This window comes from Falco cherrug, chromosome 8 (assembly GCF_023634085.1).
Source record: "Falco cherrug isolate bFalChe1 chromosome 8, bFalChe1.pri, whole genome shotgun sequence".
Classification (NCBI taxonomy): domain Eukaryota; kingdom Metazoa; phylum Chordata; class Aves; order Falconiformes; family Falconidae; genus Falco; species Falco cherrug.
This window is the reverse complement of record NC_073704.1, coordinates 14,546,651-14,570,390: the sequence shown is the minus strand read 5'-3', so window position 1 is coordinate 14,570,390 and position 23,740 is coordinate 14,546,651. Positions and strand designations below refer to the sequence as shown.

General features: G+C 38.5%; 1 protein-coding gene across 10 annotated transcripts in view; it reads left to right on the top strand.

Annotated features, from left to right (window-relative positions):
- Positions 1-23,036, top strand: part of ADAM23 (ADAM metallopeptidase domain 23) — a 75,865-nt gene extending 52,829 nt beyond the window's left edge. For 5 of the 10 annotated variants that reach the window (XM_055718860.1, XM_055718863.1, XM_027810565.2 and 2 more), the window contains exons 21-26: positions 161-266; positions 1,691-1,810; positions 2,752-2,920; positions 4,776-4,887; positions 13,340-13,430; positions 19,752-23,036. In XM_055718860.1, coding sequence (XP_055574835.1) covers positions 161-266; positions 1,691-1,810; positions 2,752-2,920; positions 4,776-4,887; positions 13,340-13,430; positions 19,752-19,800 — 647 coding nt within the window. In that variant the 3' untranslated portion in view covers positions 19,801-23,036. Of the gene's footprint in view, positions 1-160; positions 267-1,690; positions 1,811-2,751; positions 2,921-4,775; positions 4,888-6,035; positions 6,091-8,060; positions 8,152-13,339; positions 13,435-15,674; positions 15,730-19,751 lie in introns of those variants that run through there. The other 5 variants (XM_055718861.1, XM_055718866.1, XM_055718865.1 and 2 more) reach the window with 5 other exon arrangements.
- The last annotated feature ends 704 nt before the right edge of the window (positions 23,037-23,740 follow it).

Here is a 23,740-nt window from a genome sequence, read left to right as displayed (position 1 = left end):
GTAGTCACTGGAAAATATTATCTGTGAACATACACATGTGGTTAGATTTGTGTTTTGTATTAAAAACATACAGAGAACTGCTGCAATAAATTATGCAAGTTTTAAAGCTGTCATGTTGCCGGTGGAAAGTACATTCTTTTTTTCCTTTCTTCATCAACAGAGTCTTCAGGATCTGACAAATTTTGTTATGAAAAGCTTAATACGGAAGGCACAAAAAAGGGAAACTGTGGAAAGGATGGAGACCGATGGATTCAGTGTAGCAAACAGTAAGTTCAGCTTGGTAGAGATTATTTGTATTTTAAATAGATGAATACTGGTTTAAAATTGTCTTTCTTTTTCATGAATGCTTCAGCAGTTTTGCATTATTTTGAATCTTCTTTCCCTCACAAGGTTGGCATCTTGAAAAGTTCCATTCTGACAAATCCACGGGTGACAGCAATACACTTACAAAGATTCTCAGATTTCCAGAAGAATGTGCTGGGACTTTAATTCTTTCAGAGGAGCTGGGGGACAAGGTGGCAAAAAGTCACAAGTTCATAAGATACAAACACCTCAGACTTGGCAGGGATAAATTAGGCTGCAAGTACACATACTGGTTTTGCTTGCTCTGGGATTGGTACCAGGTTATGCTATTTGAAGTTAGTTCCAACCTTTATTTTGCCCAGAGAGGGCTATTAGACATTTGGATGCTATAGAGAAAAAAGCCGATTCATTTGCAGGTGATCATTACTAGATGGATATTTGATTATCTTTACTTTTCAAGTTAATGACCATTAGTGGATAGACTTAAATTTCTCCTGGTTTGCTTACTTTTTTGTAATTTTTAAGTATGAATGTAAGAATTTAAGTCTCAGAATGGCGTTCTCCTTCTTTTGACTCTTTGATGTTTGTCAAGTATCTTTTTTTTATTTTATTATGTAATTCACGTTTCAGATAGGATCATAAGGAAAGGAGTTGTTTAATGGCTTTTTAATTTTTTTTCCTTTAGGTGAAAGTAGTGTTGTTGTTATATGTATGTTAAAACCCTCTATTGTATAAAAGCTTTTCTTGGTCAGTAGAAACATGCAGAAAAGTGGTCTAGCTGAAGGGCCGTTTACCATTTTTGTAATTTTAACAAATACAATTTCCAGCATTCATCCAGCTGCTTTATGACTTAGGACAATTAGAGCAGGAGATGGAGGTTTTAAGCTGATATCCTCCTATTGAAGATTGCAGATATAAAATAAGATCAAATAAAGCAGATTCTTTGCCAAAATTCAGACTGCATGCTAACGACTGTCATTATGGTTCTGTTGTCCTGCAAGGGAAATAAAATTCATCTAAAAATTCAAACATCACATTAACTTACAGCATCCAAGCTGCTGGAGATAGGGAAATGTAATTTAGCCTGCTATGACAGAGCTTTGTACAATTTGGCTTTTCTTAATTGTATTGTATTTAGAGTACAGATAATTTTTTTGTTCATGTGAACATTCACTGGTGCCTTAGAATGAATAATTACTTGTTTCTGCCTCTTGTCATTTATATCAACCAATATTTTATTTCCAGGCTGGTACTCTGAAAGTCTGTCGTGTGTGACTTATGGTAATATATTACTTAATGTGATCAGTAGCATCATTGCCACTCTTTCTTTTTTGTAAGTTTATTTCATATTTTTTCAGTAACTTTGATTTATGTTTTCATTTTACAGTGATGTTTTCTGTGGCTTTTTGCTCTGTACTAATCTTACTAGAGTTCCACGAGTTGGTCAGGTTCAAGGAGAAATTATCCCAAATTCTTTTTATCATCAAGGACGAATAGTGGACTGCAGGTAAAAGATAATGCAGTGTTCCAACGTGATTTTGCTCAGTCAAACCTAATTGAATTAAAGTAAACATAAACGTAAAATTGTGGGATTCTTAGATAATGAATATCTTACAGAAAATCATTATTCTGAGTGGTATTTCTATTAAAAAAAAAAAAAGCTTGATCACATTTAAAGAGGGTAAATTTGGGTTATCCACCTGATTACTCTTACCTTTAACGTTCAGAGTTTAATGCTCAGCATTATATTTTGTGGCGGGGGTGGGGAGAGGAATTGTAATTGCAATTGCCAAAGACTTATATATTAAACATAATGATTTTGATTATTAAATACTCAGAGAAATAGCTACAGGAAAGTAAAGGCTGAAAAGGGGTGAAACTGGAGTTGTGGCAGGATAAGATGTTAAGCTGCAGTTCAGTTAAAGGGCAAGTTAAGTGAGGTTTAGTCTACTGTGCATGATACTGGATTTGTATTTTAAAGACATCGGCAACATTGCTGTCATGCTAAGAATACTTTTACATAGTTAGGTCCTGAGTGAACAATGATTCTTAACTCTTCTGTTATTCCACTAGTGTTTTTACTTAAATGTCATCACATGGGAAGTTAGTTTTTTTACATTTTTCTAGCAATAATATTTCATAGCATTTGGAGGAAAGAAAAGAGAAAAAAAAAAAGCATGGCCCGTCAAAGACTATTAAAAAAACCCCAAAGCCTAAGGTGTCCTTTTTGAGTATTTAAGTCATTATAAGGCTAAAAAGAAGTCTGGATAACTGGAACGCCTTGTCAGTGCTGTGGACAGACAGAAAAACGTTCTAATTTTGTGAGTCTGTCTGTATGCTTGAATGAGAGAAAGGTATGAGGCTTTTATTATCTACACTGACATGTTTAATATTTTCAAAAGACTCCAGTCATAATACTAATAGTATCTTAAAACTTGTTTCTTCTAGTGGTGCTCACGTTCTTTTAGATGATGATACAGATTTAGGTTATGTGGAGGATGGAGCTCCATGTGGACCTCACATGATGTGTCTGGACAAAAAGTGCCTGCCAATTCAGTCCTTGAACATAAGCAGCTGTCCCGTTGGTTCCAATGGAAAAGTCTGTTCCGGGCATGGGGTGAGTCTGTACTGGGAGTTTGCAGCTAAGCTTCTCCGTCTCTCTCTGCTATGTCTGATCTTAATGCACCCTGCGGAGTTCTCTACCTGAAACTGTTCTGAACACCTGTTGGTCTGAAAATGCAAGTGTTAGGTTCAAGGGAAGGCTGCCATTCTGTGAAGCATAGGTAAAATTTCAGAAAGCAAAGCTGTCAGATTAGTTCTGCAATTACATCTATGTGGTGTTTTCATTACTAGCAAAAAGCTTTGACATCAGTTATTGTAAAGACTTGTAATGTACTACCCATATTTCAAACTACTTGCCATCTTCAGTTAAACTGTTTCGTGCATACTGTCATCTTTATAATATCGGATTCATACCTCATGACTTAAATAATCAAAATTCTAAGCTGTTGGACCACAACAGAGACGATACATGCTTCTTGAACAGATGCAGTCGATCATTTTACATTAAAGCACATTATATTCTGTTACTCTACGCCTACGTCCATTTGTCTAAGACATTAGGTATGTTTTGATGAACAGAGTCACTGTTCCATTTCTTAACTGTAATACTGATAAAATCTTTCCACTATGGGATGCAGTGGACAGATACTTGCACGAGGGGCTAGACTTTATACAGGAGGGTGTTTTTTTTTCTTCTTGTTATGTGCAATTGAAGATGAATTTGAATGCTTCAAAGAGGGTTAAGTTCAAAATCAAGAAGAAAAATTTTAAAATTGGAAAGGAAAGGATCTAGGAGATCTAGAAATTATCTTGGTACTTCTGGAGAGTGGCATGAGTGGTGAGAGAACTATTACCTTTTTTGTTTTGCTTTGGATTATTCCAATTCATAATTTTAAAAGAATACTTCAGTTGGTCAAACCTGCCATAAAATGTATTTATCTTCAGCTTCCTAGGTAAGATTTTTCTAATTTAAGAAGCAGACTGAGATAAAACTTTAGATTTTAAAAAATCACATGTACTACTTACTTGTAATCATCAGTGTGTACGTTATTTTCTGGGGTTTGGACACTGGAACATAATGTTAAAAATGCCATTATTAGCTGATGCCTAATGATCAACTTCAATTCTGGTCTCATCATCAAAACTTCATTCTTTGTTTTGTGTCTGTTTCTCATGTCATGCTTTTTCCGTAGTAACCTCTTCTAGCCACACATTCCGTGTTCTTTTTCATACGGAACATTTAGAGATATTAACTCGCACTATTGATCTGATATTTTAGGTTTTGTCGGTTGGGTAGGTTTTCCTGTATCTGATAAACGTACTGCCAATTCTACTGAGTCCTAAGTCCTTTTTTAGAAGTCTTTCAACTAAATGTAGACTTAGGAAGAACTGTTTCCCCTCTAGAAGACAAGCAAGCACTCCTCATTGCTGCTTAGAAAAAAACCCCGACAAAACCAATTACAATCTTACTATTTTTTATACATAGGAGCAAACTGTAAATCAGTGGTTATAAAGCATAACCATCAACCTTTTAAATGCAAATGCTTATATTCCTTCTGGACATCCAGGCTCAAAGTCTAGACAGTTGGTTAGTGAAGATCTAACTAATCTAGATAGGGGTTTTTTTGGATGAGAATTTCTGGGTTTTACATTTGTACAGGTATGTAGTGCAAGTGATGATGAGGCCAGTGGGAACAGTTCTGCTTTTCTTAGCATCTGAGTATATTTAGTGGGTAAAAGCAAACTTTCAGGTTATCGATGTATTATAATCATTCTAAACACTCAGTGCTATTGTTACAGTATATAGATGGATAAGTTTTATACCGTCAATTAAATGCCTAATTACCTGTTAAATAAACTTCATAAAATGTAGTTAACAAACAACTGCCGTCATTTCTTTTCTTTTCCAGATTTGCAGTAATGAAGCCACTTGCATTTGTAATTTCTCCTGGGCTGGGACAGACTGTAGTATTGATGATCCTATCAGGGATACTGGTAGCAAGAAGGATGAAGGACCCAAGGGTTTGTGTGATTTCAGTTTTGATGTCCTTTCAAGTATTTGTGACATTTTTCTGTTGATATGTGGCAGTAGAATTAGCATACAGGAAGAGAATACTATTGTACAGTCCTCTTTAGACCCAGACGGTAAAATTCTGCTTTGTGTAGATGAAGTAGGTCTTTCTGCTCTGAGAATTGATGAAACTTATTTTTCTAACCTAAATTTGGGGAAGGTTCAGTGCGTAATGGTATGTACTTTCTGTTTCTTCCTTCATCTCTTAGTCTCCATTTATATTTACAATAATTTTCTGTGTGAATGGAATCTAAGTGTAGCACTTAATATTTATATGATAATTGAGTATTTATGGTTTACTAAAAATTTCCAGTTCCCTTAGTTGTTCTCAGCTAATTCAGAGAGCTGTGGCATAAAAAAAAAAGGGAAAAGTGGAGTGTCCCTGGCATGAAAAAAAGCTTTGGATCAGATTTCAATGGGAGGAAAAAAAAATACATGAAGATTTTAAGGACTTTAATTATTTTTGCAATCATTATTGCTTACTGTTATGTATTTAGTAGGTATTTCAACTGCATATGAAGTATAAACACAAAGAGGAGCTACTGAGGAAGTATTTGCTCAAAAAACTTTTTTGAAGAGGAAGAACAGCACTTGAGATTCTGACTTCTCTGCCAAAGAATGTCTCTGGATTGTGCTGTCCAGTTTTTTTATGTCTTTCCTGTCATCGGGACATTGTCCAACATCAGACTGTATTTTTCCGGTGTTACGCATTTACAGATAAAGTTCCCAGTAAACAACTGAGAAACCCAAACAAAATTTTTCTGCTATGTCCCGGTTCCAGTTCTTCTGTCCCTTTATATAAGGCTGATGGAAAGAAGATAAAGAGTTGTTTAAAAACGTAATTCTTGGAGGTCAGAATCTAATTGATTACTCTTTAAAATACCCAAGGTTTCAAGGGAGGACAGGTATATATTTGATACCTGTTATTCCATTTCCTATAAAAACCTTCTAACTGTGGAATGTTGCTTACAGAGTCTTAAAAAATGGTGGAGAAAAGCACTATGGAGCTGGTTACTTCTCTTTGTGTGTGGATGAGGAGAGCAGTATTTACAGTTGTGACACTAAGAGTAAATTAATTTTCTATTTTGAAATCCTATAGTTAAGAAATAATTCCCTCTTCTGTAAAAAGATCTATAGGAAAGACAACACAGAAGGTATGCTTTTCTTGGTTAGATTTTTGTAATTCAGATTAACTCATCTAATTCAGAACGGAAATACCTTTATGAAAATTAGTGTGTTGATGCTGAAACATTCTGGGAAAAAGGCTTAAATGAGTAGTATGTGTGTGGTTTTCTGCCAGTAGGTACAAACATAAAATTTAGACTGCATATTTCAATGCAGTCCTCTGCAAAAAGGCAGAACATGTTTTTGTACAAGGTGCCTCAATGATTTCAAAAGATGGATGATTTTTACTTACATTGTTACAGTACTTCATTGATGTTGAATCACCTAGAAATCAATTTAGGAGCCTGAATACCGACAGCTACTCTAATGTCTTTTGGTGTGCTAATAGAGGAATTCCTTTGTCATAAGGTGTCAGAAGAATACAGTAGTTTTCTGTAAAGATCTAACATACTCAAGTAGCTTCCATTATGTTTTTTCCCCTTATTACCAGTACTTCCGATGTCATATCCCAGTTTACAAGCCTGAGACAGAAACCAAAATACCTGTTTTTCCTTAGCCCTAAATCTGAGTTTTGTTACGTTTCAGAAACAGAACACTCATTATGTGAAAATCCACTTAATGGACTTAGGATTTATGGTGTGAAAAATCCAAACCTTTTTCTTACTAAAGGTAGAGAATGTATAGCTAGGAAGTACTGCTATTTATGTATGTATTGTTGTGGTAACTGACAATTGACTGCTACTCCTGCTGTACTTTTCAGACCTTTTCATCATGCATCATTGCTTTTGGCTCCATACTGTATTTCAGGATTTAAAAAATCAGTCGTCCTTAATTATGTTGGTATCAATACATGAGTCTTCAATTACTCTAAACTTGGCAACCTACTGTGTCCTGCACTAGCAGACCTACACGGCACGCTAGCAGTTTTTGGAGGACACAGAGTTCTTGCAGTTACATTCTGGCCGCTGCAGAAACTTTGAATTACTTTAGTGTTGGCCAGTAGGACTCCATAGGAACACAAGATTCTTCCTTTGCCATTTCATTTGCAGAATTAGGCCTTTGTTTGACTTTTTGGAATAGTGTTTGTTTGGTTTTTAATACAAAATGTCTCAAGTGTGTGTTTGTGTGTGTGTGTGTGTATATGTATGAACCAGGAAAAAATTTTGAAACCATTTCAAAACAGACTTCATTCAATGTGAAGGCTATAAAGTCTTTGTCCCTTGGAGAAGTTCTCATTAGGGAATTCTGCTGCTTGCTTGTGCTCTATTTATGACTCAGTGAATCTATCAAGCTTTTAATCTTTAACACAGAAAACGTATAGATGTTTTTTTCTCAAAAGAGTTCCCTTAAAAAATGAAAAATAAAGCCAATGTCGTAAGAGAGGCTATTTGAACATATTCCAGAGTGTTACGTGAAGCACATTTCTAGGGTAGGTTATTCCATTTAAAATGTATCACCTGTCTTTAGGGCGTACAGATAAATAGAAAGTCCTATTGATGAATGCAGTTACAAAGGAAAATATGACTAGTAAAGGAATGAATTGAAAAGTTGGGTGTTTTCTTTTCCTGCAGTGGAACTTTTTCCAAACAGTTTTCATTTGCTTGGTTACATTATGGATACAGTAAGTTTCTGGTGATCAAAAAGAAGTTTTCTAACCGGTGGTTTACTTACATTTTGGCTGTTTTAAGTAAGCAGTAGGTGGAGGATGTTCCCTTTTAAAATAAATAATAGAATCACAAGCTAAAGGGAATAGTCTTACGTTTACAGGAAAACTTCTCATTGCGGTATTTGCAAGCATTCAAAGAAAATCAGATATAGCTTATTTCAGACTTTTTAAAGCTACAGTGTTTGGTAAATAAAGATTTGTGAGGAGTTTTAATTGTTTATCTGATGATGGATTATAGTATAAAGTAATCCTGTGAGGAATTATTTCATGTTTTCATTTCAGACATATATGTGATCATTTCCTTAAAAAATCTTCCCTTTTCCCTCCACACAGTGAGCATGGCCACTAACAGGCTAATAGGTGCAGTGGCAGGGACCATTCTGGCCTTGGGGGTGATTTTTGGAGGCACAGGGTGGGGAATAGAGTAAGCATTTTTATTAGTTTGAGTTTTATGTTTGGTGCCTAGTGTGTGAGGTAACCGTATGCACCTGAGCCCTCTGTGTATTACCCCGTTAGCTTTGTCATGTGGTGACTGTATTTGTCATGTGATTTGACTGTGTCTGTGTCATGTGGTTTGCTCATGCAGTGTTGAACCTTCTCCCGTCTGGGATAATGTGGGGCATAAAACAATAAGTTTGTGAATTTTTACATTGTCACGGTAAAATTAAATGTCTAAATGTTTCCATTACACCAAATTATAAAAACAATGGGGGGAAATGGAAGGTTGTGATTCTATATATTTGCAAAATAGACTGAGTAACGTGGACTATTTCGTAATATGCAGGAATTGTTTATTACGATGTGTGGGGCTTTCAGCCTAATAACAGGTCACACGATCTAGCTAGGAAGATGCAAGCTGCTGATAGTAGTATAGACAGCCAGTTTTACAGCAGAGCTGCCGAACGTTCCGTTGCTAGGATTGTGTTACCTCAAGGCAGAAGAATGCTGAAGTACACAATTCATATATAAAGAATATGTATGAGCTATTTTTATTGTCTTTTCATAGTTTTAGGGACCTGTAATCTTCAGTGTTAGCCCATTACCTCAGTTTCGATAGCGACTATGATTTAAATACGTGTGTGTATGTGTACATATACCCACATAAAAATGCCCGTAGAAGTTCTGTCTTCATTCTGCATTTACTGTGCAAACTACAGAATAAATTGCAGTTATTCTGCTCTTCTGACATTTCCAGCTTCGCTGTGTTTCTAATGCTGCCTCTTACCTCTGCTGTGTGACAGTGCCATCTCGCTGAAGGGGGACCTGTAACAAGACGGTTTGTGATTTCTAATCAGGCTGTGTGAAAAAACGTTCACACACAGTTCTAACTAAAGCTGCACAGGCAGCCTTTTGCTAGGCAGCGTTTTGTGCGTCTGAGTTCGCAGCCCTAGATACAAGCTTGTTAGCTTTTGCTGAACTGGACTGTCAGATTAAACTCATTTTAGGTTCTCAGAAGAGCAGAGACATTTGCACTCACACAGGACAGCTAACAGTAAAACAAGTAGAAGGCAATAGATCACCTGCTCAAGAAAGATCAGATTGGTGTTTTACTGGTGGCTTTTACCACTGTTTGCTAAAAATTGAAGACTGTGAAGATTGTAGGGGTTTGGGACCCAGATTGTGGAGCAGAGACTTTACCTACACGTTGAGGACCATTTACTTTTTGCTTACGTTCTGCCTTGTACCCTTCTGTTTTTATTTTCCCTTACCTGCTGTCTCAATCCACTCAGCTCTGACCCACGTCCCTGACCATTTGTTCTTGCTCCTGTATCCTGCTCTAATTCCACTTTTTCTTCGTTTTTCCTCTGCTCTTACCACTCAATACCTGACTCATTCTTCTTTCTGTTTCCATCCATTCCTCTCTCCTGGACCCCATCAGCCTTTCTCTGTCCGGAGGTTCCTTCAGATACAACATCCATTTAGGGCAAGCTGCTGCGCCTTTCTGTTGCTTGCTTTGAAGAAAGCACGTGGGGGACACAAACACCCTCTTCTGTTCCTAATGACCTTCAGGCCCTGGTGGCTGTCCCCGTCAGGCTGCAGGGGAGGCTGCGTTAGTCACAGCCTGATGTCAGGTCCTGCCCTTCTTCCTCCTTCCTCGCCACTTCACTTGCAAATTGCAAACTTTTATTCAAAGTGCTGAAATAACTTTAATTTCTTAATGCTTCATTTATTTATTTTAGTAATCATGAGGGACAAAATGGCAGAGTAGTGTTTTTCCAGATTTCATCCTGAAATGGACACTTGGCTTTGATAGCTTAAACCAGAGGATTTGGTTGGCAAAGTGACAGGCAAGAGAAGAACACGTAACCACCACAGTGCGTTGTTACCTGCGGGACAACCTGCAGCAAACTTGCCCCTTCTACAACTAGCAGAGTTGCAAAGCAGTGTATAGTAATTCTTGTAGAATCTATCTGATGATGATGAAGATTTAGGGAATGGTCTGAAGTCCACTGAAATTATGGGTATGTTCTGTTTTAACACCTTCGGCAGGATTTTTACAAGGGTCCTAAAAGCTGGCTAGAGATGATGCGGTAGCCATGCCAAGGCAGGCAGCGCCCGGCGGGAAGGGGGGGTGTGCCAGGTGTTGCAGTGCCGTTAGCTGCAGGAGCTTCCTCCTGGTCAGCCTGTCTGCAGGTCATACCAGTAGTATTGTGGAAAGAACGAGTACACCAGAAGTGCTGCATCTTGTGATAGTCTGGATGGAAAATGACCCCACAGTGTGGTGGTGGTGAAAACCTTCCTCTTACTTTTGGTTTGCATGTCAAGCATCTGAGTCCAGTGACTAGAGAGGCTTATTTAGCTGAACCGTACTGATTCATACTTTTCTTCATAAATTCCACTAACCAAAATGACCTGATGCAAAGTGGGCTTCATACTGGTAGCAATATTCTCGTTTATTAATAATAAAATTTCCTTGATAATGCTTAATAAAACATGAGGCATACACCCTTAAGGTAAGGTACAACATGTAAAAGTAGTCCCATTGTAAGTACTTTTACGCGCAGTCTGTTACGGTCTTAGAACGGCTTATCAATAATCCTCTTAAATCTCTGTATTTTGAAACTGGAATTCGTTAATTGGAGGACTCCATTCTCATAAATGTGTGGTTGCTGTTTAGTAATCCTAAGTATTCCACCAGCTTTGTTTTTCTATTAAAGTCATAAATGAAATTATAGTCTTGTTGATTATCACTAAAATTCTACGCTGAATGTAGCCCTTTCAGTTTCTGTGCTAGGGGAAATACAGATGTTTCTCTGCGTTTGTATGAGCTGCCACTCCCAGCATACTGTGAAACAGTTTTCAAATTATTCCAGAGGAATGGACGTGGCTTTATCCACAGCCATCTATCATTTACTCTGCTCTTAAGCTCTCTCTGGCAGATAGCCTAATTCTCACAGGCATTTGATTTTCAGGGTGGTTTTTTGTGTTAAAAATGAACATAACCTCTTTAGACACTGACATTTTATAAAATTGGCTCAGATCTGAAAAGTGGTTTTATCAGGGCCCATTTATTATTTAACATAATTTTAGTAACTTTTCTATTAACTGAACCTAATTGTTTTGTATTATTATCCTCTTCTGTTTAAATTTTGATTGAATTTTTCCATATTTATACTAAATAAAACCAATATTGATTTTCTGTATTGAAAGAACAAACTGCTGTTTGTTAAATTGATGTGCAGTATGAAATGGATTCCCCACTTCCCGAACACTCAACAACCAGGGAACATAGTAAGAAAAGGGATGTAAAAAAGTGGTGATTTGGTACTTCCTTAGCTACGTTATGACTATGTTTCTATCAGTTAGTCGTTGTACCTTTTTTGTGGGAAGAAAGCATTCTATGGCTAGAAAGAGATCAGCTTTAGAATTTCCCAAGGCTTCTGAAATTTATTACAGATAAATTACTTGCTGTGTTTTCAGTCTTTTCTTATGTGCAATAATTTGATGAAATCCAGAGTAAGCCATAGATCCAAGTCAGATACAGTAGCTCATGAGGCTGTTGTTGAAAGCACGCCTTAATTGGGAATATAATGCCTGTGGAATGGCATTCATTTACCCTCCCCCATGCTCACTCCTGTTCATTCGAGCCAGGTGTGACTTTAAAGGTAAGTCCAAATAAGATATGTTCTTCCAAATTCCGAAAAATTACCTTGTAATTATTGTTGTCAAATTTGTGCACTGCTCATATCTGTAAAGCTCACTGTATTTCTTTTCAGTCCAAGTTTTTTATTCATGTTCCTGAATACTCTGCATAGGAATTGCAGGAAGCAATTTTTAAAGCAATGTTTAGAAATTGGTTTTCTTATAGCTAATCTGATCTGCGGAAGCAGTGATATCGGAACCATGTAATGGATGCCATGAAGTTAGGTCACTGCAGTAAATTCTGTAATTTAGGGCACGTACTTATTGTAGCATCTGGGATGGGGCAGAAGGTGGTGTGATCTGACCTAACAGCTTAAAACTTTCAGCTCTTGCAGCTGCCCTTGCCTCTTTCCTTTGCTGATGTCTGGCTGCTCCTTTTTCCTCCTTATGTTGGCTGTCTGACAGTTTTCCAAACTCAGTTTCAGAACATTTAAAATAGGAAAAATTCAGTTGCTGTGTAGAAGTGTTGGTTTGGGGAGACTGGGATAGGAGGTAAGAACTGTTTTTGAAGGCTGTTCCCAAATATGTAAATGTTGGAACAAAAAGTGTGTGACATGCTGCAAAAGAACTGTTGGGATGGTTTCATTTTGCCTTGAGCTCAGATGCAATTAGCTTTACATCAAAGACCGCTCAATAGGGAAAGTTTTGTGCAGAGCAATTAAAATGTTACTCAGGCCTATTGTCAGTTTTCCTCCGCCCTGTGTAAATAGAGCACTTACGGGTCAATTATGAATATCTTATTTAGGTGTTCCCTTGCCCTCTTCAGAAAATTGCACAAACATATTTTGTGCTGCTTCTTATTGTTGCTCTTATTTCCTGCTCACTTTCCTTCCTCACTTTGTTGTTAAGTAGCTTCTTGAGGATGATGAAGAGATGCTTTGATGTTTGGAAAGCTTAATGGGAATAAAGCTTTTCTTTCAACTTTCGCTTCTTATTATACAGTCCTTTGCTTTTGTCAAACAAGTGTTTGTAAATTTAGCATTGACGTAACTGTAAGGAGTCTGGACTCTGATTAGCTAGTGGGGCTATGTGCTCTCAGCCTAAATCTCTACCACTTTTCAGGATCTCAATGGAAAAAAGTTAAGCTTTTTGATTTTTTCCCCTCATTTGCTGTAGTCATACAGCATTCGTACTTTTTCCTTTGAGTTGAGGAATTTTTCATGAATATCTTAGTGTCCTCAGCTGGCAGTTCATTCACTAGGTAATGGAGTTAGACACAATGGAATTTACTGTCAAATACTTGGTTTTTATCTATGGTAGAAGTCAAAGTAGCACAATGTAGAGACCAACAGCTTTGTTCATTCTTACTGGTAAAGATAAGTAAGTTGGGCTTGCTGAAATTGTCTGGAGACATCACCTTGTGTGCTGTCTGTATTCCCTGAATTGTTTGACTACCCTTCAGTTGCTTCACTTAATGTGAATAAAGTGGTTGGTTCTTATGTCTGTCTTACCATAATCCTTTATCACAGGTCCTAGTGCCACCAATCTTATAATAGGCTCCATCGCTGGTGCCATCCTGGTAGCAGCTATTGTCCTTGGGGGGACAGGATGGGGCTTTAAGTAAGCAATGCCGCATGTCTTCTCTTCAGTGGCTATGGCATTTCTATTTCTTGCTTACATCACTAAATTTTGAGTTCCTGCTACAAGATTTGTAAGTTAAATCCTGTCGTGTTCCCCTCCTAAACCGTAACAAACCGCTTTAAACGAAGTGCGAACACACTGAACAAGAGGAGGAAACTGATTTGAAACTAGCAGATGTTACCAGGGTGCAAAGTTGAAGAAAATAAAAGAATTAATTTAACTTTCATCAGTTCACCCTAACACTTCAGGAGCAAGGTCTTTTTTTCACCTCCAGTTAGTAGCTTTGTTGTCAGAAGTTGGCTACAGTGCCTGTCACCATTGGTGTTTTCAGAAGGACGCACTGATTTTTCTCTGAACGCTTGTTCTGAGGGAGGAATGCTCCCTGCGCGTCCCCTTGATGTTGGCAGGACCTGTGTGCATCAGCTCGGGGAGTCAGTGCTCCTCATCTGCTTTAGTAAGAGAAGATTAAATACAAAATGTATCAAAACATCCATCTTTAAGCATGGGTGTATGATCTTCATAAGCCTCTTTAATTCCTGCTGATAAATTTGCCTTGAGCTGCTGTTTTCTTTTTTCTTACAGCTTCTTCTCAGTTAAATAAATTCAGTCCACTTGTACAATAAATACCCCTAGGCCAGCCTCCAGTATTTACAAGTTACTACAGGGCAGCTCTAGACAATATATATATATTTTCCTTCTTTTAGTTTTAATTAGCTTTTAAAAAGGTTTTAATACAGTCTTTATATTTTGCATTGCATCTCATCTGGCTGAGATTTGTATTTTTCATATTTATAAACAGTGAAATAGTTTAGTATTTATGCATTTTTAATTTGCTATGCTCTTTCATCAAATGTATGTCCAAAGGCAGAAATTCAAATGAGGTGTGTATTTTAGAGTATGCAGCGACAGACATGGATTCGCATGTGATGTTAACACAAGAAGGAATTGGGATTCTTTTCATTTGATGGATTGAAAGGTTTCTTCCATGTAAAGGCAAAGGCCTAGTCTGGGAATAATGCTTTTTTACAGACTCTGTAATATTTGGACATATTCTATAGCATTAACTAGGTACAAGTGCATTTACAGTTTTTCTACCATATCCTACTACAGGCAAATTACAGGAGAGAGTTGTCTTTTAACCCAAATAAAGCACATGAGCGATAAATTAAAATTTCAGTTATGTGCAGAACTGAGGGGCGTTTTTTCCCCCTGCACTTCACTGCAATTAGCTTTTTAAATAAATACAGCCAAGTTTTCTGCAAGGTTTGCATTAACATTTCTGTCAAAATACTGAGAACAACAATGCATACATATTTAAAGCAATAATGTTAGGAACACCGATATTGCAAGTTCCCATGGGAATTAAGCAAGCTAGATTTTGATGGGGGAAAAAAAAAAAAAAAAAGGTCACATTGTACTTCTGGACCAGTTTTCTGCTGTCAGACACATCTGTTACTTCGCAGTTCGTATACTTTCCAGATACAGAGTCCTCATCCCCGAATAACACGTTTGTACTGCAGAAGGGAATTTGTTGAGAACTCAGTACAAGTAGTTAAAAATATAAAAACTCCAGGCAGTTTCTTCCCTGAATCTTTGTAAGCTGCCTTGTGCCCTAACAACCTTTGCTTTTTGGCATCAGTGTTGCAGCACCTGCTAGCAGCTGTGTGAGCAGCCTGGCTGCCGGCTGGGGCCACCTGTGCTTGAGAACTTGCACGAGCACCGCAGGTCTGTAGAAGGATCCTTCCCTGTCTGAAACAATACGGTTTTTAATTGATTATTTCGTCTTTGTGCTCCACATCTCTCAGACTACCCTCACAAGTGTTCAGCTTTGCATCCTGGTGTCATTTGTTTGCTCAAATGCAGAAGCTTGTTTATCCCTGTAGAAAATCTGTATTGGAAACATCTCTGGAAGCTCTTTCTCTCAAAAGAGCAAGATACGAATGTTTATTCTGTAGCAGAACCTCAAGTACACTGGCCTGGCCTAGCTCACAGCTTGAAGTGCATGATTCTTCTGGGGGTCAGAAAAAGCTTTCAGCTTGTACACAGGGCTAGCACACATAGACCCTGATACTTTGCTTCAGAGATATCTGGAGGGACAGGTGAGGGTAATTAAAGAGGATTTTAACTTTTCCTTTTTAAGCAAGTGATATGTTTAGTCTCTGCAAGTATGAGAGAAGGTAGCTAATGCTTTACAAACTGGGAGATGTGATTTCTGTTTCACAGGTTATCAGATGTTCATATGAACATACGGTACTGTGGTGTCAAGTCCATATCAAACGTAAGCTGCAACTAAGCAAACTTTGTTCATGAACTGAGGGGGTGGGGGGTGGAGGGGAAGTGTAAAAGGCGGCTTGATGCAAGTTTGTAGAGAAACAGTAAAAAAAAAAAAAGAATTCCAGTTTCAGGAGTAAATCCTAGTTACTTTTTCTAATGAAATGTGTGGCTAGAATAGGAAAGAAAAAAGTTAAATGACAATTTTAGGGGGTATGGAGCCTCATTACGCATTTCAGGTAGCTTGGAGTTAACGGCTGCGGGTGGAAACCTTGTTAAGAAATAGATTTTACTTCACTTGAGCCTTGCATTGGACTTTTAAAGCTGTTGGTGTTTAGGCTGCAATAAGGGAGTCCCACATATTTCTGCTGAACTCTGCTGGGTAATGTACAGAAGTACGGCATTCGTAAGCGTGAAGTTCATTTTGACGTAGCAAGTCTGGGCAAGATTTCAATATACAGTGTTTAATATAGGACTGATATAGGAAGAACGTTCTTACCACTAGAGTAGTTCTTCTGTGCATTGGCTGCAGTCACAGTCCCAGTGGCCCACACCTGCTTTGCTTCCTAGCATATATTCACTTACTTTTGCAAAGCTACAAGCAAATTAAATGCTTTTGGTGCTGATTTTAACAGCACTAAAGCGATTTTTGGTAATAAAGCAATACTGCTAAAAGGCAGTGCTAGAAAAAGTGACGGGGAAATGCACATGAAGAGCTACTTCTCATTATATCGAATGCAAAAGGGGCTGACAGAGAAGGGTTGAATGCAGGCACAGTTCTATTTCCAGCAGTGGTTTCTTAACTGAAGAGCTGCAGGGTTTTCTGTCCCTTTAATGGAAGATTAATGGACAGACCAAAGACTTACCCAGTATAACAGATGCCAAGTTTTTAACTGGTCTGTGCAGATGCATTTAGACCCCAAAAGTTTCTGGCAGTGGGATGCTGATGGCGACTGTGGGGAAGGAGGTTTCGGTCCCTGACCAGCATTTCCATAAAGCATGTGTCATGGACCTACATACCGTCACAACTACACAAGCTGCAGCAGTAGAATCAAATGTGAGCCGTTTTCTCACTTTTTTCCCAAACTACTAGAACAAATGGCAGGGTAACATCTTATTTTAAGCTTGCTAATTTTAGTCCCTCATTTTGTTAATTTGAATCAGTTTTGTGGCAAAAGATCATTTATTTAAGCTCTTCTTCAGCATTTGAACCATGCTTTAGGAATGCCTATGAAAACATTGGCTGTTTGAAGTGGTTAAAATATTGTTTTCTGATAAATCTTTAAATACTTTGGTAAAGCTTGGTATTTTTGTGATCACAGACAAAGGCACAGATTTGCAAGTAACGTACTGCGTAACCACATTCCTAATTAGTTGCAAAAAAATTGCAGAGGATTGCAGCAAGGTATTTCTTGCATACATTCAGCCTTTTTTGAACTCAGTTTTTCTTCTCTGAAATATTTTTTGTTTGTAAAGATGACCATGTTAGAGACACATTTTTTGGTTGGATTACAGACAGAAAGGCTGACCCTCATTATTTAAAGAGGCATTAGAACATTAACTTCTTTTTTTGCACTTACATGTTCTAAGATCTTCCATATAAAACAACAAGGAACTAGGGAACAGCATAATTCTGCTATGTGTCTGTCCATCAAGGACTCTTCTTGCCCCCTGCTTCGTCATTTTCCTGAAGCATGCTGAAAAGAACCTTGTACTAGTATGATACATCCTTATAAAGAGGTGCAAATATCCAGGACCTGATACTCAGCTGGTTTCCTTTCTCTTTATTGTAATTTTCTTGAGGAAAAGAGAAACTTGTTCTATTTGCCAACTTAATTAAGACTACTGTCTTCATTTGTGTATTAAAATGGTTGGTAATTTGGAATGAAGCTGTTCAAGCTGGTTGGGGAATCAGAACAGAATTTCAGTTCCTGCAGGGTAACACCGACTGCCTACCTCAATAAAGTGCTACAACTGCAGCAGAGCTGCAGCAGGCTCTTGTGTGTGCTACGTTCCCTTCTTGACACTGTACCTGATGCTCCCTATTTCAGTCTCTCAGGTTAAAGGCTATTTTCAGTTCTTCACATATTTCTTTCTCATGCAACACTGTTCGCAGAATATCCCAAGTGAAGAAAGGCAGTGGTTTGGTTAGTATCTTATTCCTTGAAGTGCATATTTCTGCTGGATAAGACTAGGAAATGAGTAACTATATGGTTTGGACAGACCACACAGCGGGGGCGCAGCGGATCTGCCTGTTGCCCCATGGCATGGGTGCTGCCTGAGCTGTCATCTAACTGAATGGTCCTTACAGGCAGAGAGCAGGTTAGAAAAGATTTGATAGGATAAAAGTCAAAATGAGTTTTATTACAAGAGTCGTATTGGGAAGCTATCATAGCCTCTGTCCTCTGTATCTTGTTCTAAGACTTTTAAAGTCCATTTCTTTAATTAAAATAAGCTCGGGTAACAGCATAGTTCAGTGTATATTCTAATAATTTGTCCTCTTCAAGCAAACAGGAATACACTACTTTCCTGAGAGGAGGACAAATTACATCCTGCATTACATCATGCATTGATGATTTAAGGGGACTGACTAATTACTCACTCATTGATAGTATTTGAATTCAAGTAGGCTAGACAGTATTAAGAGGGGGAAGAGAAGCAGACATGTCCTTTCCCCATTGAAACTGGCAGGACAAGTAGACACAAAGCAGGCTTTAACTCACATTTAACCAAGTTGTATTAGATTCATACTTCCCACCCTGCAGTTCTGCAAGTTGGCCTGAAAAAATAACTTGCTCATCTTAAATTTTCCTATAGTACAGAATGAGATATTGAAGTAATGTCAGCTTAATTCAAAAGGAGCATTAGGACAGTACTCCTGGAGGGGAAATGATTGAAAGATGAATACCGTGATCTTTCAGAAACCAGCAATTCTTAAGCATTCACCTTGTAAAAATGTAGGTGCTTGTACACAAGGGGAAAATAATAATAAAAAAAAAAGCAGCAAAGTATAGCTAAGAATTACCAGTCTCTGGAGGTCTTCTCAAAAAGAAGTTGCTTTTGCGTACATCCATTAGTTTCTTAAACCACCAGGCAAACCTTGTATATAGTGTATTTATAAATATTGTAGCAGTTAGCAGGGCAGCAGAAAATAGAAAATCCTGGGGCTGGTATGTAGTTTCAGGGAATTTATGAATTCCTGTTCTGTATTTTTTGCATGTTGGTTTGGTGGCGGTAGTGGTGCATATGCCCAACGTTAAAACTAAATGCATGAGCCCCTTGCTTGATGCCCCACATAAAGCCAGATACTGGGGAGGTTGCACCCAACTTTTGTTGTAGCTTCCTAATGTCTTGCTGTTGGACATAGGAGATCAGTATCGCAGGAGACTGGATATCACTGACCAGCTTGCTATCACTGTTAACACCAAATTCTAATCAGGCAATTTACAAAACTGTCCAGTCTCCTTCGAATGCAACGTCTTTGCTGTATTTTGCACCTTACTAAAGATTCACAGCAGTTACGGTCAATAGTTGGTAAGAGCTCACAGAGGCACTCGCTCTTCCGTCACGCTGAAATACGTAAACAAAATTCCAGTATTCTGGTACAGCCAGAGACGAGCACTTGCTCTGCAAACTCAGGTCTCCCTGTGCTTATGTATCTCCAGCACTGGCACTCCTGACTCATTCCTTGTAGGTGTACACATGCTTTCTTGGCCTAGCGGATGCACGCGGTACTGTGGGCTGAAAGTTTTCTACAAATTTAGAGCACTACTTGAAGTACTAGGGAAATAATTGAATTCTGTATGCCAGCATGATCTTTAAACTGCATAATGAAACCAGTGCTTGATACTATGCTACAGAAAGCGTGCCACCAAATTCCTGAAATTGTTACCCCTTGGAAAAGCTACTTGTTCAACTGTCTGTGAGCCTTTTACTTTACTATGACCTCAGCAGTGGCTTTGTTCCTGTTATATCTAACTAATGTATTGCATTTTTCTCTTTTCACCTCCTTTTGATGCAACCTGGAAGAAATGTCAAAAAACGAAGGTTCGATCCAAGTCAACAAGGCCCTATCTGAAGAAATACGATTCAAAAAGCTGCTTTTGCACTACTGGATTTTGGGTATGATGTCTTTGCTGTCGCTGCACAGGAACTAAATCAGTAAGGAAGAACATGAGAAACAGTAACTGTAAACACATTGTTGGGATGTTAGGATTTGAGGTGGTAGAAGACTGTCCTTTTTGGAGATAAGTTCAAAATACTTCCTCTCTTCACCTTTCTCTTGTTAACATTAACTGGCAAGTGGTACAAGCAAACTGTCGCAAAATCAGGTGGGTTTTTTTTCCTCAAGCAAAGGAGGAGACACACACAGACCAAGTGCAATAAGAGAACTGCTCCAAAATAATGAAATACAAGATTTTTTTCCCCAGCCTGCTGGCACTCTAACTTCACTTGAGTTCGCATGACTTCCTTTTTCTTACCAAACTCCAGTGGCATGAGGAGCTAATTTTGAAAGGGTAACCTGCATGGCTCACATACAACCAACCAAGCTAGCAAGCTGACCCCAAGCAGAATCCGCAGCCCAAAAAATACAAACCACTGGGAGGCCGATACCAGGCTCTGATAGCTTTTTGCAGCCACGCAGTGCGTTCTGCTGCTGGACTTCAGAGTTCCCTGCTCTGTGAGCTCACTGTCCACCTTGTTTTGGTCTCCTGGGCCAGGAGTCTGTCAGGTACGGAAGCTATCGAGTGATGGGTGTAATTCTTCCAAGAAGGAACAAGTGTAAATATGGAAATAAGATTTTGATGTATCATTTTCACAGATTATATATAAATATATATATATATGAGAGAAAAGGATTTCCATATAAAAAGGTTCTATTCTTTATGTAAATCTATTTTTGATGTTGGGTTTGGTTTTGGGTTCTTTTTGCTCCCCTTTTTTTCTGTAGCATGTTGTACAGCGGATGTTCTGGGCTTGCTCAAAAAAGGCAGATAATAGCATGCAGATGCAGGGAGTCCTGACACCAAACAGATGTGATCTGAAGTTTGTATGCTTGAAACCAAAAACAATTAAAATGTATAAATGCATATCTATGTATTGACTATAAGTCTGGATTACTGGTTTTTTGGCTGTTACAGGTTTTCTGTAATACAGTGTAAGACAAGTGACACCCTTTCAAACTAATCACAGAAGTGCCAAGCTTTTTTTTTTTTAACAATAGCTGCTTTTTTTTTTTCCTGTCTCAATCCCGCAAAATAAAAACTTACATAAGCCTTAAAATACTCACAAAATGTTAAAAGCTTCTTCTCTTGCCTTCTGCTCACCCACCCAAACCAGCTTGCAAAGGTGACTGAGGTTTCTAACTCACTCCCTCTGTCTCTTCAATGCATCTCACTTTCCAAAGTCTAATGCAAAAGCAGAGCTTTGACCCGCAGCTAACGATAGGTAGTTACTGTCACAAAGCGTGCAAAATCCCATGTCATTTCAGGGGGTTACGTGTTGCAATTACTTCTAGGTACACCTTGTGCACAAACAGATTTTTGCAGGGAAGGGCTGGGCTGCAGTGCGGTGCCCCTGGTAACCGGGCTGGCCCGGGTGTGTCTGGCTGGAGAAAGGCAGGGAGGTGTCTCACGCAGGGCCCTCAGAAGTACAGAGCTGTGCAGCCGGGCTCATCCTGCTCGTCTTGATTTAAAACCCAGGTAACGCAGTTTGTGTCAGCAAAGTGACCTGAAAATTTCATTGTTGCATCTGACAATCAGAATTAAAAACTTGTGTAGTTTGGGGTTTAATTTAAAGGTTGGATACTAGTAACAGCAGAAGTCCAGTTACACTATTTACTCCGTCTTTGTTCAGTGGAAATCCGTTTCCTGAGTTAGCTTTAAGAGCCAAAATACTAAGAAAATGCTGCAGATTTCCTGTGACTTACAAAATCTCATTTCAATTATATTTCTTACTATGATAATGTTCAATCAAACGGTCTCACAAGAGAACTGCAATATATTGTCTTGGTTGACAGTTACTATTAAATGTTTTTAAACAGCTTTAACGTAATCACATTGACACTACCTTATGAGTTAAAGGTGCTGCACACAGGTAGTCAACATTGATACACATTGTAGATCTTATTCTGAAAAATTTCTGCCTGGCCTCAAGCAGAATGAACTTAATGACAATACTTTTACGGCAAACCAAAAATACTTGCAGCTGTATTACTGTCCTCTAAAAGTACTTTGCTTGGGAACATAATCCCCAGCTTTGTTAGGGTTCTGCTCCCTAAGCAGGTGTAACCCACAACAGAAATACTAGCAGATTCTAAAAATGAAAATAAGTCGAATCAACTGGATATACATAAACTACCTGTGTAATAAACCTGTGAGAAGCATTTCACAAACAACATTGTTAGTGTGTGATGTGATGTTTTAAATCAGACCACAGTGGTCCCCAGTTACTATGTACATATGTTCAGTGCTGGAGTAACTTTTTTATTTACACCAGCAGTTTCATAGGTATTATGATTTCTTGACTGAATTTATGCTCCACTCATCTGCCATTGCGTGTGCGTGGAAGAACACATTCGCTTTCTGTCCTGTGTGCACACAACGCAAGTGACAACACAGCTCCGAGTAGGTATGGGCTGAAGTGCTTTCTGTGGTGGTAGACAAAAGCGCGGTTTTGGTAGGCATTGATTTTCTACATCCCACCTTTGCCGTGCCTTGGGAAGTACGTATCCACCTAGCATTGATTTGTTCATCACAAAGCATCAAAAGACGACCCAGTGGGCACTGCCTGCATTTCATCCACTGCACATTTGCTCCATTGTTTACCTATTCACCTGGACAACAAACTGTGGTCACTGTATAAGCTTGTTCCGGTTTGCTGCATGATCTCACCCATTTGATCTGATCCTGCTAGGCGAAGTCTGCTAGGCATTAACAGCTGTGTAAGTGCATGTGAAAAGAAATAGATTACTTAAGGCTGGAGTTTAACTAATTTTTCTTTACTATGCAAAGATGGGTATTGCACAAATAAATTCAAGACAAATGTCTAAGGAAATGCCCTAGAATACTTGAAGTTATGTTTTAAGCCTAATCAGTCATGTTTTATATTCATTACTGCTTCCACTGTTAATCTTCCTTTTAAAAGTTATTTGTAATTAATTATTTTTTTAAGTGCACAACTTGATGTTATAAATCAGTTTTTGTTTGAAGTTAATACTCATTCATATCTTGTTGGCTGCTAATGAATGGAAATTCAATAGTCCTTGTTCTGCATCTTAGCAAAATGAGTATTAAAAACATCATGAACATGGAATGGAGTAGTTTTTAATTTTGAATCATTTTTTCCTTATTTACTCTCTCCATTTTATTTTATTTCTGTGCTCAAGATATCACCACCTTTACAGTAGTGGAAACTGACCGGAGGTTTCTTTTGTTGAAGATTCCCAGCTGGCAGGGGGGTCCTGCCCAGGAGGGGACACTGCCCACAGGCTGCCCGAGGTGCAGCCCCCAGGCGCAGGGCTGGCCAGGCAGGCAGCGGGGGGGCTCCACTGCGCCGAGTTAGGCCTGTGTGCCTTAGTGGAGGGAAGCCTGCTGCAGTTCAAAAATTGAATTACGGAATTACAAAAAGTCTAAACTTATGTCATTATTTTAAAAAACATTTTGAAGGCCTCAACCACCAAATAATAGGGCCATCACTTTAATGGACTACGGAATGAAACACAGTTTGCCTTTTGGGTTTTTTTTGCCAGACTAACTCTAGTGAAGCCAGCCTGGGAAACTAAGTGCACACATGACACAAGTTACCGAGTAACTATGGGTATTTTTTTCGCTTTCTGCAGCTCCAGACAGGGAAACAGAATACACTCTTGTCTTAGCATCTCCCAAGGTTATGTATGAAAGCATGTTTCTCGTGTAGAACTGTCAAATGAGGGAACGCTGTCATTAACAGATCCACTTCTGTTTCCTGTTGTTTGACTACAGGAGGATTTATCTGTAAACTCAATATGGACATGCAAC